At 34.9% G+C, this 17,778-nt stretch overlaps 1 protein-coding gene across 2 annotated transcripts in view; it reads right to left on the bottom strand.

The window, feature by feature from the left end:
* Positions 1-829: 829 nt before the first annotated feature.
* The window catches only part of BMPR2 (bone morphogenetic protein receptor type 2), a 201,893-nt gene continuing 184,944 nt past the window's right edge, over positions 830-17,778 (bottom strand). For both annotated transcript variants that reach the window (XM_004262839.4, XM_049712341.1), the window contains 3 exons: positions 14,372-14,544; positions 9,646-10,925; positions 830-8,344 (listed from right to left, as the gene is read on the bottom strand). In XM_004262839.4, coding sequence (XP_004262887.2) covers positions 8,094-8,344; positions 9,646-10,925; positions 14,372-14,544 — 1,704 coding nt within the window. In that variant the 3' untranslated portion in view covers positions 830-8,093. The remainder of the gene's footprint in view (positions 8,345-9,645; positions 10,926-14,371; positions 14,545-17,778) is intronic.

The raw sequence follows: 17,778 nt of genomic DNA, 5'->3' as shown, positions 1-17,778 counted from the left end.
GCAAAAGTTCCCTTGGCATACATGGTTGTCCTGTGGATCCTGCTCCAGGGCACTTAATACACTGAATTAATCTAGAGTCAAAAACAATATGTTGCCTTCACAAGCTCGTATTTCATTTTAACAAGGCCTTCTAAAAATACAAAAGTCTTGATGAATTGGGCAATTGGGATTGACATGTATACATTGATGTGTACAAAACTGATGACTAATAAGAACCTGCTGTATAAAAAAATAAAATAAAATTCAAAAATTAAAAAAAAATACAAAGGTCTAACTGAAAAGATTATTTGATGATGTGAAGCACAAATGCAGTGTCAGGCCAACAGAGATAGTTGTTTTGGTACCTGGTAACTTTTCAGTAATCTCAAATTGTTTCATGTATGTTCCTGGCTACTCTATTTAGCCACTGGGTCATTTCCATTTTTATTTTTGAGTTTCTCTTCCTACAATTAGAAACTGAAAACTGTAGTTCAAAGCAAAATGGAAAATACATTAGAATCTCATCTTTACCAGTTCTGTGGTTTTGGGCAAGGTGTCTGACTTCTCTGAGCCCAGTTTTTTAATTTATAAAATGGGAATAATAATATGCATTTTGTAGAACTGCTGTCAGAATTATCAACATATGTAAAATAACTAACACCATACCTGGCATATAGTGAGTGTGCAACTATTATTCTAATGTTAGTTGATTTTTTTTTTTTGATGTATCATACTGAGTAATGAAAGTCATATTAGATGGAACATTTACTCTTCTGGTGCAAAATACCTAAAATAACACACTAACAATCAATTTCTGATGACCTCATAAAATCAAAAGATACAATCACTGTTGTCATTAATATGATCTTTAATAAATGGAATAATGCACCATTTTACAGCAAGCCATTTTTAAACCTAAAGAACTTTCTTAAAATCTTCTTCTCCAATGTCTCTGTATCAATACAATCTTTTTATTTAGGTTTATATATATCAAAGCATTTACTTACAGTTATTCATAGAAAACTCTTTAGTGGCTTAATGTCAGCTTTCATAGTGGCATCAATAGATAATACAAAAGAAAAGTGATTTGCTTTATTTCATACTCACACCGATCCATCAAACACAACTTATACAGCATAGCAAGGTCTCAGACGGCTTATACAAAAGCAAAATAACTGAAAGCAATTATTCATAAAATTCATATATGATATTCTATTGGTAATGTAAGAGCAAAACACACCAACAAAAGATACCCGTTAACAAGAAAGAGGGTTCTGAGGAATTGCCAATATTTTTCAGCCTTTCTTATACCAGAAAAGCATCCTCAGAAATGAATACTCTGTAGCTTATGTTTCTCCTGTCCATTCAGAAAAAGCATGGCAGCTACACATTTCCATATTTCAGCTACTACAACACCCTAAGAGTTAGTGTATTTTACAATTATCCACTTATCTTCATTTGAAAAATTATCAACAGAAAATTAAGGATGATTCCAGCTTATACAAACACTTATACAATATAATCTCCATGGAAACATGACAAGGCATACAAAAACTGTTTAAATAAATAAATGTGACCAGAAAAAGAAAAGCCACAGAAGCCAAGCAATTCAATATTAAACCAGGACCTATCTTTGAAGCTCATCTTTTATTAATTCAGTGTTCTTACTGTTAAGCTTCTTTAAAAATATGTTTTCCCTATCACACTTAAGAGGATTGGTAATAAGGTGGAGAGCCTGAGACAAGAGACTGGTTACAAATAACTTCACTGCAAGAATTTTAAGTATACATATACAGCTTACCAATTTGGAGCTTAAACTTGTCTGAAAGAAACATTCTATTTGGATCTGACAATGTGATAAATAGGTTACCATAGATTACCTTCTCGAAACCATCCAAGCTACTACGAAAGCTATAAACTCACTAGTTCACTTTTAGAAGACAGTTTAATAATGTTAAATTACCTCTGAAAAATTTTATCTCAGAGGAACTTTATCAAGTTCTCCAATTAAAAACACAAAAACAAAATGAAACAGTTTGTCCCATCATGTATAACCATTTAACCAAAGAACAGAAATCGTTTGAAGACTGTGCTTCAACTCTAAGGCCTAAATATGCTGCAACATCTAGACAGTTAGTTGAGTCATTTCCCTCTATCCAGTAATTATAAAACTGGGCAAGTTTTTATGATTAATGAAAGCTGATATTATATTTATGTAAATGAAGTCAAATCATAAGATGAAACATTAAATGAACTGTGTGTGCAACAAATTCAACTGTATCTAACTGCTTGTTTGCTATCAATTGAAGTTTTTCAGTGTGCAAAGGGATGAAAAGGGCCCTGAGTTTTTAAGTAATATTATGTCTATAGAGCGAGTCTAAAACAGGAAGATGGTTCTGAAATCTAAAGGTACAAATAAAATGTAAAAAACCCACATGTTGTCTTTTAAAACATTAAAAACAAAAACAAGTTGCAGTTTAAAATACAGTAATTTGCTTAAAAGTTCAATCATAAACTGGACGCCCTAATGATGTGATAAGATTCCTTGTCTCTTACCCAGATTTTAAAATCTGGGTCTCAAATCAAGTTTAAAAAATGAATGTTACAACATTTAATAGTAACACTATGAATATCACAGTAATAAAGGAATTAGAATTTTCAAGATATAATATTTATTTTAGGCATGATTTTAGTAAACAGCATAAATTCTTCTGAAGTATTTACTTTTCAAATGTTATCAGCCATGAGATAAAATCCTAAATTTTTCCTTATATGCACAAATACTCAATTTTAACCAGCCACTTAAAAGTTAAATGAAACTTGTTAGAGTCCAGTCTATGTTGCAAAACTATGATGAGTATTTCAAAAGTGGTCTGCAAAAATGTTCGTAGATAATACCTGATTATTGTAGGGTTTGCTTTTGAAAGTTAATATTGTATTTTGTGTTTAATATTTGATACAAAGAAATATGTAAAATGTTGTGGCTCAATCATAATGAATGTTAAGCGTGCTGCAATAAAGGTTAAAAAAGAATAGCAAAATGATATACAATTTTGTATGCACGGCTTTTTACTTATAAACTAATGAGAGTATAAAATCATAAAACTCCACAATAGAAAATGTTAAATAATATAAACTTAAGTGCTGATTTGCTGACAATCTGATGGTTGGATCCACTGTCAAATGGTAACATCTTAATTCTCAATTCTATCCTATTTAACTATTACTTAACTGGAGTAATGAATCTGAATATAACAAAATATAATTTTAGGTGTTCTTAAATATAAGTAGGTATTAAAATAAAACTGAGGAGAAAATACTAAAGGAACCAAAGCAATTCTGTCTGAAGAACTGAGACTTAGGTGTTGAGAAGCCTGAAGTACACTGAAGAGTAATGGATATAAAATGAATCAGGAGGGAAGCAGAATAGATATGAAGAAAACTTTCCTGACACAGAAGATTGCAAGTCAGATAACCAAGGGACAGAGTAAGTGAAGACAGAAACTAAGAGGTGAATGAAGGAAAGTAACAGGGAGGTGCATCAGAGTGCCCTGGGATTTTTTCTTTTCTTGTATGTTAGTTTAATCTGGGAACCTGTAGAAAATCCTTCTTTTGTTAATATTTGTGTAAACTAGTTTAAACAGTGATTTGCCAGATTTACTTAATCAAGGATTATATTTAGGAATGGATCACTCAAGGTAGTTTTGGCTAAAGTTTACATAGTTCAGAATCTAAAAGTTAAAATGCACTCTTATTTGCTGAAGAGCAAACTGACAGTAAAAGGTATGAATATTTAGAAACTTCCTAGTCTGAAAAAGACTCCTGGGGTGTCTGTGGAACTGTTATACAATTTCTAGGATAACTGGTCTAGATAATCAACTAACATGTGTGTCCAGATTTTAAGTTTAAGAAGTTAGCTTGGAAGATAGAGTAATATATAAAGCAATCTGTGAATAGTTATGTAATAACCTGCATATAACTGGTAGTAAGTTTAACATAAATATATAAAATGTTGTATAGAAATAGAATGTAATCTCACATTCTAGGAACTAATTACCTCCAATGAAATATTCATTTTTATAAGTAAGAAAAAAAAACCCAAAAAGTTTGTTGAAAGTTTTTTCCATTTTAAATGACTTTGAAGAGAGGTTTATAGAATGAAAAATTCAGTAAATAGCTGCAGCCTATCAGGTGTTTCATTTGGCTTTAGAAGCAAAATTAGAAAATATTTCAAATAAAAATACTTGCCGAATTTTACGATAACTCCCACTGAAACACATACTTACTTGAGTGTTCCTACCTTTCTTTAATTATTTTCACATTCAGAACCAACACACATTTTCCGGAACAAGTGGATACCTGAAAGGAAGCTATACAAGTTGCTATATAAAAAGGACATTATCCTTCTATCCTTCCTACATCCTCTTCAATTAGTTCTCTGGATTAGTAAAATTTTCTAAAGTCACTTTTAAAAGCAGAAATTTTCAAAATGAAGTGAAAGGATTGATGAGACAAAGTGAACATTAAATTAATTCCGTGAAATCAAATATGGAATCAATTTAGGAAAAGGTCTTTGTTCCCATAAGCCTTCGCTTTTCCCTTAAAATTTACTTTACCTTTAGTTCTGCAATATAAGAATGTCAGGAGTGAAGAGAAATGAAATGATTTTAAGATTCATGATGGCAGATGTGGGATTGAATTTTGTCTTGAATTAGTAATTTTTTCTCAAGCAACAATCACTACAGACATGTCTGTACATCTCCTTTTGTTTGCCTAATTTCTAAAGTCATTAAGGTATCTGGTTTGGTTTATATACAAGCCACAATTGTGTTGGGGTATAATGACTAAATTTCTTACAAAATGTCAGTCCATTATGCATACTGTCATACAGTGTATAGGCAGTGTGGTGTCAATGAAAGAGATATGAAGAGAGCAAGCCTAGGTTAAAAATCACAGATTTGTCAAATACTAGATGTGGACCTCGGGCAAATTACTTAGCTTCTCTTAGCTTCAGTTTCCCCATCTGTAAAATGGGAATATTAACTATAATCCTCATATGGTTGCTATGAGGAGTAAAAGAGATTATGTGTATATATATATATATATATATATATATATATATATCCCAGCATTCAGTATATAATAAATGGCCAATTAGTATTAGTATCTACTCCTTTGCCTTCCAATAACTTTTTACACCAATATTTTTTTCCAATTATGCATTTAAAAAGAGGGAACGGAAAAAAAAAAAAAAGAGGGAACATTTTAGGAATTATAATTAAATCATTTTGTCTAAACTGAATTCAAATCAAGTTCTTTCAATGACTTAGTTCTGGTATACAATTAGGATAGTTAAGGGAATTAATATTAGACTTTGATTACCTATTATGATGCTTTTAGGGTTATAATACTTTTAAGGTTGAATTTTAGTATTTTTTCATTAAATGAATAGCCTTTAATTCAAAGGGACCCAAATGCTTTTCTACATGCAAAATTCTGTGATGGAAGTTAAATATTAGATTTAATATACATTATTATTACATGAATAAAGGTTGCAAATGAGTATTTTAAATAATCTTGCTTGCTTGTAACAGCAAATAGATTCTAAAAAAAAATGAGTCTGATGTACAATTTAATTTAAAATTTATTAAAATGATCTACACTATTTCTCCTACTTTTCCAAGAGCCTACTAATAAAAACATGGGGAAAGGAAATTATTTGTTTTAAACATGCTCGCATAAAAATGGGAAACTATAAGGAGTTCTTTAATTTGGTATACCAATTTTTGAAAGCATTTTACTATTAAACATCAAAAAATGCTGAAAACCTTACAATTAACTGGCCAAAACACAGTGTAGTAGAATGTAAGACAACTCTTCTGTCAGGAAAAATCAGTTAGACCTCAAATGGTCATTTACCTTCGATGCTTCCAATTGGAGAAGGAATATAATTTATTTGGACTCAGAGATGTTCTAGAAATACTTAAAAGTAATATCCTGGAATGCAGTTGAAAGCCGTTGAAAATCAAGAGAACCAAGTGAAAATTCATTGGAAAAAATATAAATAGTTCATTACATAGATAAAAAAATAAGAAAATGAAAAATTTTTATGCTAGATGACTGAAAAATATGTTAAGGATCTGAATCAAGAGAAAGGCCAATAAAATACAAAGGGTGGAAATCCTGGGTACTAGCAAAATAATGTTAATTCTAAATTCAAAACCACATTCAGCAATCTAGCTAAACATCTCACTTCATAAGATCACAGTAGATGGCAAACAAAAGAAGGCTTATATGCACAAGTCATAAATATTTTGGATAGCAAATTGGGAAATTTAGGCTGTCTTTAGCTAAATGATGTGGATAGAGGAATATGAGTGAGAAAATTTTGTTCAAGAGATAAAAACCTCAATCAGGAATTTGGGATTTGTGTTTTCCTCTCAGCTTTTTTATCTCCCAGAGAAATCTTAGAACTTAATTAATGTCTATTAAGTACTTGAGAATCTGGAAAAAAAAAAAGTGAGATCTTCACTGTTTGCAAATTGATAGAAAACGATTTGTGCTCATAAAAAAAGTCCCTTATTTGACATAAAGTGCTTTATTTAAAAAAACATGCAGAGATTGTTTTAGAGATGATTATCAGTAATGAAAGAAGCAAAGGAAGCTTTAAAAAAACAACATGATTTGAATATACATAATGTTATCACTAAAAGGTACATTCTAATATAATGTAAATAATAAATGCTCACATATCAAAGATGATATGAAAAACTGGCAAATGGAAAAATTATGAAAATAGGATTAGTGAAGGAACAGTTTTGAAAAGAGAGAGGTTAAGTCTCAGGCTGCTCAAAAATGATAGGTTTGGCAGCAATCCTTCCTTCCACAGGGATTTGGCATGCCAGTTGAATGATTTTTCCACACAGTGTTTTAGGTCATGGGAAGAGGAATCATCTTCAGATAAAGTTACCAGGCTTTGCTTGGGAAAAGAAAAAAAAAAGATACTACAGGTTCAAAACTATGAATTACTTTTGAAGTTATTTTAAACAGGATGTAATTTTATTTGAGTCAAACATGGCCTATTCAGAGAATGAAGGCTATAATACTATATTGTGTTAACCATCTATCTACTTAAAAATTCCATATAGGTATAGCTCTATAAGTTTTCTGATAAAAATGTGCTACTTAAATGAATATGGAACATGAACATACATATAAAAAATAAAATAAAATGGAAAACAGCTAATATTTGACTTGCTCATTGTTCTACGCTCTTACGAACTTCCAAAACCAGAACCAAATATGTTTATTAAAATGCCTGGAAGGAAATGTTTAGGATGTGGAAGGATAAAAGAAATGGCATTTCAAATTAGGTTTTGGTAGTTCCTTCTTTAGAGCCCTTTGAGACAATGTTTTTGCATTCTCCATAAGGAGAGAGAAAGCAAGAAATCAGGTAGCTGCTTTCTCTTGTGCAAAAATTCACTGTCAAAGAACTGACCTGCTGAAAGTATGGAGGATGGGGGAGGAAAATGTTCATATCTTGGAAGAATGCGTATTCTGTTAGGAAGAGAACTTATGAGAAAGCTACTTGTGGCCTATAGACTATTGCACATTCAAACAAAACACAAGAGAAAAGAAAGTCCAACAGATAATGTGTTCAGGAACATATCAACATATAAACTAGCTTGTGCCCAGAAATAAAACATGGATACTAGACACCACTGCAGTCAAACCTGTATTAATTTGTTTCTGATTTAATGACCTTTAGAAACTGGTCCAAACTGATTATCAGCAATACATTGTTTTTGCTTTTTTTTCTTAAAAAAATATTTTGAGACCACTTTTGATACACACACATATAATTCTGTGGTCATAACAGACAAATATAACTTTAGCGAGACTAAACAAAAGTGCAAAACTTAAAAAAAACAAAATTAAAAAATATGGAAGCATAAGCTAAATTTTTCTGCATAGCTGAAATCTATTTAAAGCAAGTCCTTGTTGCAGGGGTGGGAGGGGGTACTGACAGGAGAATAAAGCAGTTTTTTTTAAAATGTCTTCTGCATGTTTAAATGATGCAAAAAATAATTTCACTCCATAGGCTTGGAAACATTTCACAGACAGTTCATTCCTATATCTTTTGACACCATGGTTGTGGCAGTGCCTCCTTCTGCAAGGTAAACAGCGGTGCTGGATTTGGAATGAACTGCCCTGTCTTTGCCATTGTTGTTGACCTCACAGTCCAGTGGTTCAGTGGAGATGACCCAGGTGGATGGGCGCCACCGTTTAAGAGAATAGGGAGTTTTCACACGTTTCTTGATTTTTTCACCAGATCCTGATTTGCCATCTTGTGTTGACTCACCTACTGAAAATAAAAGTGCAGAAAAATGAACTATATATAAAGAAACTATTAAAAAGTAATAAGTTAGGGTTGTAACTGGAAAAGAGATCAAACTAATGTCTACAGGAGGAGCTAATGGACATTTCTTGAAATTTATGATGCTAAACAATATTTTTCTAGGCAAACCTTAACCAACTTATTTTTGATACTCTGTAAGCCCAACGTTTTTATAACTGGTTGAATTATTCCACAGGGCAAGGAAGAAAATATAGAAAAACCACAAAAAGCAAAAACAGGAGAAAATTCCAAGTTCTCAATTGTATTCTCAAATCCTTTGGTTATTGGTAGCAAGCCTAACTTGGCAAAATGCATTTAATCATTCTACTTCATGATCAAAGTAGGCACCTGGAATATAATACTTTTCAGAAGAGTGACATAAACACTACAGTACAAATTTTCTAGTAATTTCCCATCTCAAACCTGACAAGACATTTTACTGATATGGAACCTTGCCATAAGGTATGTCAACTTTTCTATAATACAAGCCACTCAAGCAAGGGGCTAGATTCTACTGATTTTGGACAGCTGAATCCCTTTAGCCCATTTCTTAGTCCTTGACAACAACCATAAAACATGACTTAGTTGTTTTTTTTTTATAAGTGCTATCGGTCTAAAAGAGAAATCATTTTGTACAATGATGACTGTTAAAGATTTTGGTGAGCTCTCCTGTCTTGTGTTACAGTCCCTCTAGGACCATAAACCAAGTATCAAGTTATTTGTTTAAGTTGCTAGAGGTCCCATAGTACAATGCTACAGGCATGTGGGAGACTCAACACACAACTCCTGAAAAAACTGACATTAAAAACCAAGAACAATTTTATAGTTTCTTTATAGTGACTTTTCTGAATTTTCTCTGGACTTTTAAGATTTATTAAGATTAGTCAGATAAAATCTAAATGTGTATATAATAGGTATAATATGCTCAACAAACTGTTTCAAAAGTTATACTGGTATCATTTTACTTGGATCTTTTAAACTGGTGAATACTTTATCTCAACTATTCACAGAAAGTATGTGAGTTGCATTATAAACCAGCAGCTACATAAGGCACATACTAAATTGGTAATTATTCTGATTATTGTGACACTGACTTTTTAATTATCAACAAAAAATTACTTTTTTCTTTACAATAGTCTAATTACTTTTGAAGTCCAATCAAATGCGGAAAAGTAAATACTGCTGTTGAAACACAATCTGTTTCTATCTAAGTAGTTACTTAAATGGTCCCAAAAGACAAGGAGAGATTATACAATCCCTCCACTTACACTGCAAACTGCTGTCATCAAGGACATTTGTGGCTGAAAGATCCAGAGAATTAGGCCTCTGTGCTCTTCTAGGCTTTGATGGTCCAGGGTCTGCTATTGTGCTTGGAACACCCTGTGTAAGAACATCTTGCTCTGAACATGGATTGCTGTTGTTGTTATTGGAATTAGTTCGGCCGCCTTCCAGTGGCCGTTCCCTCCTGTCCACAAGACGATCCAGAACACCTTCATCGTGGCCAGCCTGTTGCTCTCGTCTCAGTAAAGGTTCATGCTCATCAGGACTGGAATTAATATTCAGCCGGGTGTCCTCACCAATGAACTGATTCTGCAGCATTTCTTGGGCTCTATGTGCCACTGTGTTGGCTGTCTGGCCAGATGGTACTACCCCATTGGCATACTGGGTAGTGGCAGCATGGGAGTTAACATTGTGGTTTCTACCTGCCACACCATTCATGGTGACTGTCACCACATGAGGTTCTGCAGCATTGATTGTATTCATCTTGGCAACTCCAGTTTCTACTTGTTTCAAGTTTGATTTGTGCTTGCTGCCAAATTTCAGCCGGGGCTCCTTTGTTGAATTTTTGGTGTTTAAAGGCAAACTAGTAGGTCTCTTAGGAAGGTTCTGTTGCTTGGGGAGAGGATAGATCTGAGCAGGTGGGACATCAGGAATTAAACATGCTTGGCCATTTGCAGCCTGTGTGAAGTCCTGCTGCCCAGTCACTTCCACCGCAAGCTTTATGAGGGGGTAAAGCAAGCTAGAACTGGTACTGCTCAGGGGGTCTGGCGCACTGAACTGTTTAAGAGAATGCTCCATGAGATTCTCATCAGAACTTTCCTTGAGGTTTTTATCAACTTCTTTTGGGTCCAGCTTGTTGGTCTCCAAGTCTTCTTCTGTCAGTTGTAAGCAGACAGGGGTTGGCCCGATTGTCTGTGAAACATTTGTAGCATGCAGATTTGTTTCATCTGGGTATGGCATCTCAGATATAGTGGTCATGCCGGTGCTTGGAGTGAGGCCAGTGGTGTTTGTGGTTGTAGTGTTGGTAGACAGGCTGGTGACGCTTGTTTCAGGGCTGGGGATTCGAGCTTGTGCTTGCTGCCGTTCATAGTTAATCGAGTTTCGGTTCTTTTCCCCTATAGTCAAAGGAGTGCTGGACATCGAATGCTCAGAGGAAATATTCTTCACAATGCTGTCAGTGTGATGGATAGAGTCTTCAATGTATGAGGAAGAAGAATAATCTGGATAAGGGCCAATCTTTGGCACACGCCTATTGTGTGACAGGTTGCTTAAAGAAAGAAAAAAAGTGCCATGTTGAGAATACATTTATGACAAACTGACTCTCCAAGTTTAACACCTCTGATTTTAAAGTATGAACTGCTTTTTATTTTATTTCTAACCCACAGTATTCTAGAGATTATTTAAGAAAAAAAATTATAATCAAATATTAATCAAGTATCAACTAATAACTTGCTAAAGGCTAGTTTTATACTACTTAACCCTACCAAAAAACCTATGTCAATCTAGATATGATTTTTATAGATGTTCATTATTTTGGTTTATAAGAGTTATTATTTTTAAAGATCTCCCCTATAGTTTTGTAATATTAGCAAATATATCTTTATAAATTGTATATTTGCACGAGACATGAAGTTCTGTGAGAGGAGGAACCAAGGCCTGTGTCTTTTGCGTTTCCACCATTCTAGATACACAGTGGCTACTCAACAAATATATTACCAAATAAGTTCCAAATAGTAAAAAGAACACAAGCTTTTAGGTTATTCCAAAGTGTTCCATTAAATGGCATAGTCTAGCAAAGAAACATATCTTCCTAGGTAGACTGAGCCATATCAATGAAGGTCTTAGATATGGGTCTTAGAGCCTAGAGTACAAGACAGAATGTGACACTCATATTAAAAAAAAAAAAAAAAAATCAAAGATTCAGGACTTCCCTGGTGGCGCAGTGGTTAAGAATCTGCCTGCCAATGCAGGGGACACGGGTTTGAGCCCTGGTCCAGGAAGATCCCACATGCCGTGGAGCAACTAAGCCCGCGCGTCGCAACTACTGAGCCTGCGCTCTAGAGCCCACGAGACACAACTGAGCCCGTATGCCACAACGACTGAAGCCTGTGCACCTAGAGCCCATGCTCCGCAACAAGAGAAGCCACTGCAATGAGAAGCCCACGTACCACAAAGAGTAGCCCCTGCTGGCCGCAACTAGAGAAAGCCAGCACGCAGCAATGAAGACCCAAATATAAATAAATAAATAAATAAATAATCAAAGATTCAGAACTGCTCTCCAGTTACCAAGGGTTTTTCACTGTCACTATCACACCTTGGGAGTGATGGTTCTTGAGCATCACACTATAATATATTTATGTTTTAAAAATAAAAGCCAGGCCAAGATATGGAAGCAACCCAAGTGCCTATTGATAGGTGAACAGATATACTATATGATTTCACTTTTACACTGAATCTAAAAAACAAAACAAATGAACAAACAAAACTAAACAGAAACAGAGGTACCGATACAGAGAAGAAACAGGTAGTTGCCAGAGAAGAGGGGGTTGGAGGGAGGAAAGAAATAGGTGAGGGAGATGAAGAGGTATAAAATTCTAGTTGCATTATAAATGAGTCATGGGTATGAAATGCACACTGTGGGGGAATATAGTAAATAACTATGTAATAACTTTGTATGGTGATATACTGTAACTGGACGTATCTTGGTGATCATTTTGAAATATACAGAAATACCAAATCACTATGTTGTGTAACAGGAACTAACATAGTGTTGTAGGTTGATTATATTTCAAAAACAAACTCATAGAAAAAGAGATCAGACTTGTGGCTACTAGAGGCAAAGGGTGGGGGTAGGCGGAACTGGATGAAGGCAGTCAAAAGGTCCAAACTTCCAGTTATAAGATAAATAAGTACTAGGGATGTAATGTACATGATAAATATAATTAGCACTGCTGTATGTTATGTATGAAAGTTGTTAAGAGAGTAAATCCGAAGAGATCTCATCACAAAGGGAAAAAATTGTTTTTTTCCCTATTTCCTTAATTTTGTATTTATATGAGATGATGAATATTCACTAAATTTATTGTGATAATCATTTAATGATGTATGTGAGTCAAATCATTATGCTATTTATGTTAAACTTATATGGTGCTATATATCAATTATACCTCAATAAAACTGGAAGGAAAAATGAAATGAAACGAAATGAAATGAAATAAAATAAAATAAAAGTGAGGGAGAGTTTTAACTAAAACAATCAACTATAAACATTGGGAACATTAATAGATACAAGTGTTATAGCAGAAAAGCAGCAACTAAAGGAGAAGTGCTATGAAGAAAGACTGATGAAGTTATTATGAGGGGAATGACAGGAAGGGGAGGAAGAAAAAAGCTTTTGTACTGCACAAGACAAGGAAGTTACGGAGGGATGTAGGGTAAGATTCAATACAATGAAACCTAGAGTGGAATGAGTGTGGGATGAACCATGATTTGGAGGAAACTATTTAGAAGACATGAAAAGAAGCATGTAAAGGGTAGAGCTGAATAACATAGGAGGCAAAAATGGCCAAAGAAAGGAGGAGCATCAAAGTTTCTTCTCACCAGTCAAGAAAAGTTAAAAAACACTTAAAGTAAAACTAGCTGACTCTTAAGAGAGATGCAAATAGCATACTAAAGCACGTAGAAAATACAGAGATAAAGGGAGATGGAAGAGTAAGACTATCTTCAGGTGTGTGTAAAATGAGGAAATTTATATTTAGAATTGCTAGTCTCTACCTTCCTTGACTTCCTGATATAATGGGAATAAAGGTTTATATGCTGAAGGTAATTCAGTCTAAATGTAAGTAGTGTAAACCCAATTTTGGGCCTATAATTCATAACACAAACCGTTCTCAGAAATTAGAACAACAGAAAATAGCAAAGAAAATGATTCAAGAATTGAGTTGTTTTTATCTCAATTTTCTCTGGTTACTCTTTCCTGGATGCCCTTCTGAAAACTTTTAACATAACATTTTAGATAAAATGACAAATTTTGGGGAAGACTTTATCCCCTAAACATGGAACAAAGAAACACAGATTACACAGTCTGAAAGTTCCAAGTTTTAGGAATTTTTTTAAGCCCTTTTATTTAGAACCAAAAATCATAGTTCTAATAGTTCTAAGAAATATCTCATGAAATAATGCTCATAATGGGATGAAAAGACCTTACAAATTGCTTTCTTGTAAATGTAGTAGCATTCTATAAAGAAAGAACATTGGATAGGAAGGCTGGAAACTTTAGTTTCCAGTGAAGCAGTGGTTAGATACATAGGCAAATTCATAGAGGTAAACAAACAAACAAACAAAATGCAGGGGAAAGAGAAATAATACCAACAAAGTATAATCAAGACAATATAGTATGTAGAAGTGCTTATAAACTTTTGGAACTATGAAAATGTTTTTCCTTCATTGCTGTAGGGAACTTGCAGCATTAACAGAGAAAGACTGATCTTTTACTATATCGTCAGATATACAAAAACACAGATTTCACCTTGCACTTATACCAAACAAAAACTTCAGTAAAAGAACAGGAATACTGAAAGAAAAATTATGACATTAGATTGTACAAGTTAATCACTGCACTTTTAGTCTGGTTTAATAGTATTTATTTCCTGTTCTCTGTTTGGTATCAGTTTTAAATACTGACAGAGGGATTCCAAACCTTCAGGGTCTTACCGCTCATTCTGCATAGCAGTAGACATTGGATTGACTGTTGGGCTCACAGATTTGTTTCTTTCCCATATCATCATAAGTTCAGCCATCCTCTCCTCAGCACACTGTGCGGTAAGCCGAGCCTCTGCATCCTGGTCCCAACAGTCTTCGATTGTCTCCTTGAGTGACCTCACTGCCTGTAATAAAGTACGTGGTCAAACAGTGTACCTTATCAAAAAATACTGAGATTTTTAGTGACATGAAGTGAAAGAAATCAGTTTTATTTAACCAATATTTTATATAACTATAATAAAATATCTTAGACTTCAGAGATTTGTAAAGGGGCATATTTCTCAAAAGGTGAGGAGCAAGTATGTAAGCAAACTTTAACTGGATTCATTGAAGAATTATCCACAATAGTAAGCAGTTGTAGTAAGTTACATGTTTCTTCAAGGCCACACATTTATGTCATTGTTGATCCACAGCACTGTTATTTCAATCGATAGCCACTAATTCCACTTCAAAAATGAGTTCTGAGTTTTATGAAATTTTGGCACTAGTCTGTCTGCAATCTCTAGGTGAACTTTTTCTCCTTTTCTCCTAGTAAGAGTGCTTCATTCAAACTGTAAATATTAAAGGCCTGGCATTTTCTTTGTATTTAAAAACTAGTTTCATTAGTAGTATCAAAAGCAGTCCCATTCTGTAGCATTCATATATATAAGCAATGAACAATAGTGTCCCATTTGGGGAAAGTTGGTATAAACTCCCTTTTAAAAAACAGATTTTAGGGACTTCCTTGGTGCTCCAGTGGTAAAGAATCCACCTTCCAATGCAGGGCACTCGGGTTCGATCCCTGGTCAGGGAACTAAGATCCCATATGGCGCGGGGCAACTAAGCCCACCTGCCACAGCTACTGAGCTCGCACCCCTCAATGAGAAAGCCCAAGTGCCACAAACTACAGAACCCACGTGGCGTGGAGCCTGTGTGGCACAACTAGAGAGAAAAAACCCACATGCCACAACTAGAGAGAAGCCTGCACACCACAACTAAGACCCCGTATACTGCAACTAAGACCCGACGCAGCCAAAAAAACCAGATTTTATGTACTTAAAGATACCTTTTAAAATATATATTATCACTTTATTAACATCGCACTCATGGTCAACAGCACTATACCTCATGCCCTAATGAAGCTCATCTACCACATGTTTTTCCTTCTTCATAAGGAATATCACAGCCTTTTTGTGCATAGGAACACTAGACAGTAGTTCAGCATTACACTTAAGGGCCATTTTAAACTGTGAAATCACCAACAAAATGCACAAAAATGTGAAAAATAAGGCACTAAATACATAGCAAAAAGGACACATGTTTACAGTACAAGAGATGAAGCAAGAAGGCCTTGTTAGACCTTCAGCTGGGAACATTACATCTGAACTCAAGTTTTTCACTGCTCTACACATATCTACAAATGACTGGGACAGTGTTCTGAGTGTTGATTTCAGGACTACAAATACACTTTAGCAAGTAGTTGAATTCCAAATATGAAATTCATGAATAATGAGGAAAGACTGTATATAATGGATTTAAAATGGACTTGGATTTGAAGATAATAAAAGAAACTCAAGAATCAATTATAACTAACTTTTTGTGACAAATATACCTCTAAAAACTAGTTATACATTTACCTTAGTGGATTTTAATATTGGTTTGAAAAAACGAACTGGTCCCAAGTTATGAAAAGAGGAATTTTTCTTTTTATTTTGAAATAATTTCAAACTTACTTTTCTTGTCCTTCATGATCTTGGCATTTTTGAAGATTATAGGCCAGTTACTTTTTAAAATGTTCCTCAACTTATCTGATGTTTCCTCATGATCAAAGTTTGCATCTTTGGCAGAAAATCACAGAAGAGATGCTGTGTTCTTCTCATTGAATCCTATCACGTGGTACACATTTTTGATTTGTCCCATTACTAGAGAAGTTAAGCTTGATCACATGACTGAGTTGGTGTCTGCCAGGTTTCTTCACTGTAAAGTTCCATTTTCCCTTTAATAATCAATCACCGTTTGGGGGGGAAGTACTCAAAGCCCTGTAAATATCCTGCCCTGCATTAAACTTTTCACCCACTAGTTTTATCGTCTTTTGATGTTTCCTGGCTGAATCAATTATTTCTATGATGCTTGCCAGTAAGAAGACACTTAAAAAAATGATAGTAAATCCATAATAGGAATATAGACAAAGTGCACATAAACAAGAAGTGCAAATACCTTAAAAATATGCTAGGGCTTCCCTGGTGGTGCAGTGGTTGGGAGTCCACCTGCCAATGCAGGGGACGCAGGTTCGAGCCCTGGTCCGAGAGGATCCTGCGTGCCGCGGAGCAGCTGGGCCCGTGCGCCGCAGCTACTGGGCCTGCACTCTGGAGCCCGGGAGCCACAACTCCTGAAGCCCTCGTACCTGGAGCCCGTGCTCTACGGCGGGAGAGGCCGCCGCAGTGGGGGGCCCGCACACCGCAACGAAGAGTGGCCCCCGCTCGCCGCAACTAAAGGGGGCCCGCGTGCAGCAGCGAAGACCCAACATGGTCAAAAATAAAATTAATTAATTAATTTAAAAAATATATATGCTAGGGCTTCCCTGGTGGCGCAGTGGTTGAGAGTCTGCCTGCCGATGCAGGGGACACGGGTTCGCGTCCCGGTCCGGGAAGATCCCACAGGTCGCGGAGTGGCTGGGCCCGTGAGCCATGGCCGCTGAGCCTGCGCGTCCGGAGCCTGTGCTCCGCAACAGGAGAGGCCACAACAGTGAGAGGCCCACGTACCTCAAAAAAAAAAAAAAAAAAAAAAAAAAAAAAATATATATATATATATATATATATATATATATATATACTAAAATGCTCAACATGCTCAATTATTCACCACGTTGAGGTAGTACATACAATGTAGTGGTTAAGAATATTAGTTCCAGCTTTGTAGTATCAGTACCAGCTCAATTAAGATGCTGGCTTCAAATTGTGGCTCTACTATTTACTAGTTACAAATCAAAACAAGATCCATTTTTACCTACCACATTAACAACGATAAATAAAATTTTGTAACACAAAGTGTTAGTGATGGGAAAACAGGCTCCCAATATATATTATTATTGGGAGTGCCATCAGTTTGGAGGGTAATCTGGCAATAACAAACTTCAAATGTATTTATCCTTTGATCCAGCAATACTACTTCCAGGAATTTATTCCTCAACTACACTTTTACATTTGCAGAAAAATCCATGTATAAGATGTTCACTGCAGTTGTCATTTATAACTGCAAAAGCTGGAAACTACCTACATGTCCTCTAACAGCAATCTGCTAAAAATTTATGGTATAATGGATACTATGCAACATTAAAAGAATTAGGAAGATGTATATGTTCCCAATTGCTAAGGAAAATA

The sequence above is a fragment of the Orcinus orca genome, chromosome 7 (assembly GCF_937001465.1).
Source record: "Orcinus orca chromosome 7, mOrcOrc1.1, whole genome shotgun sequence".
Taxonomy (NCBI): Eukaryota; Metazoa; Chordata; class Mammalia; order Artiodactyla; family Delphinidae; genus Orcinus; species Orcinus orca.
This window is presented reverse-complemented; position numbering and strand designations above follow the sequence as displayed.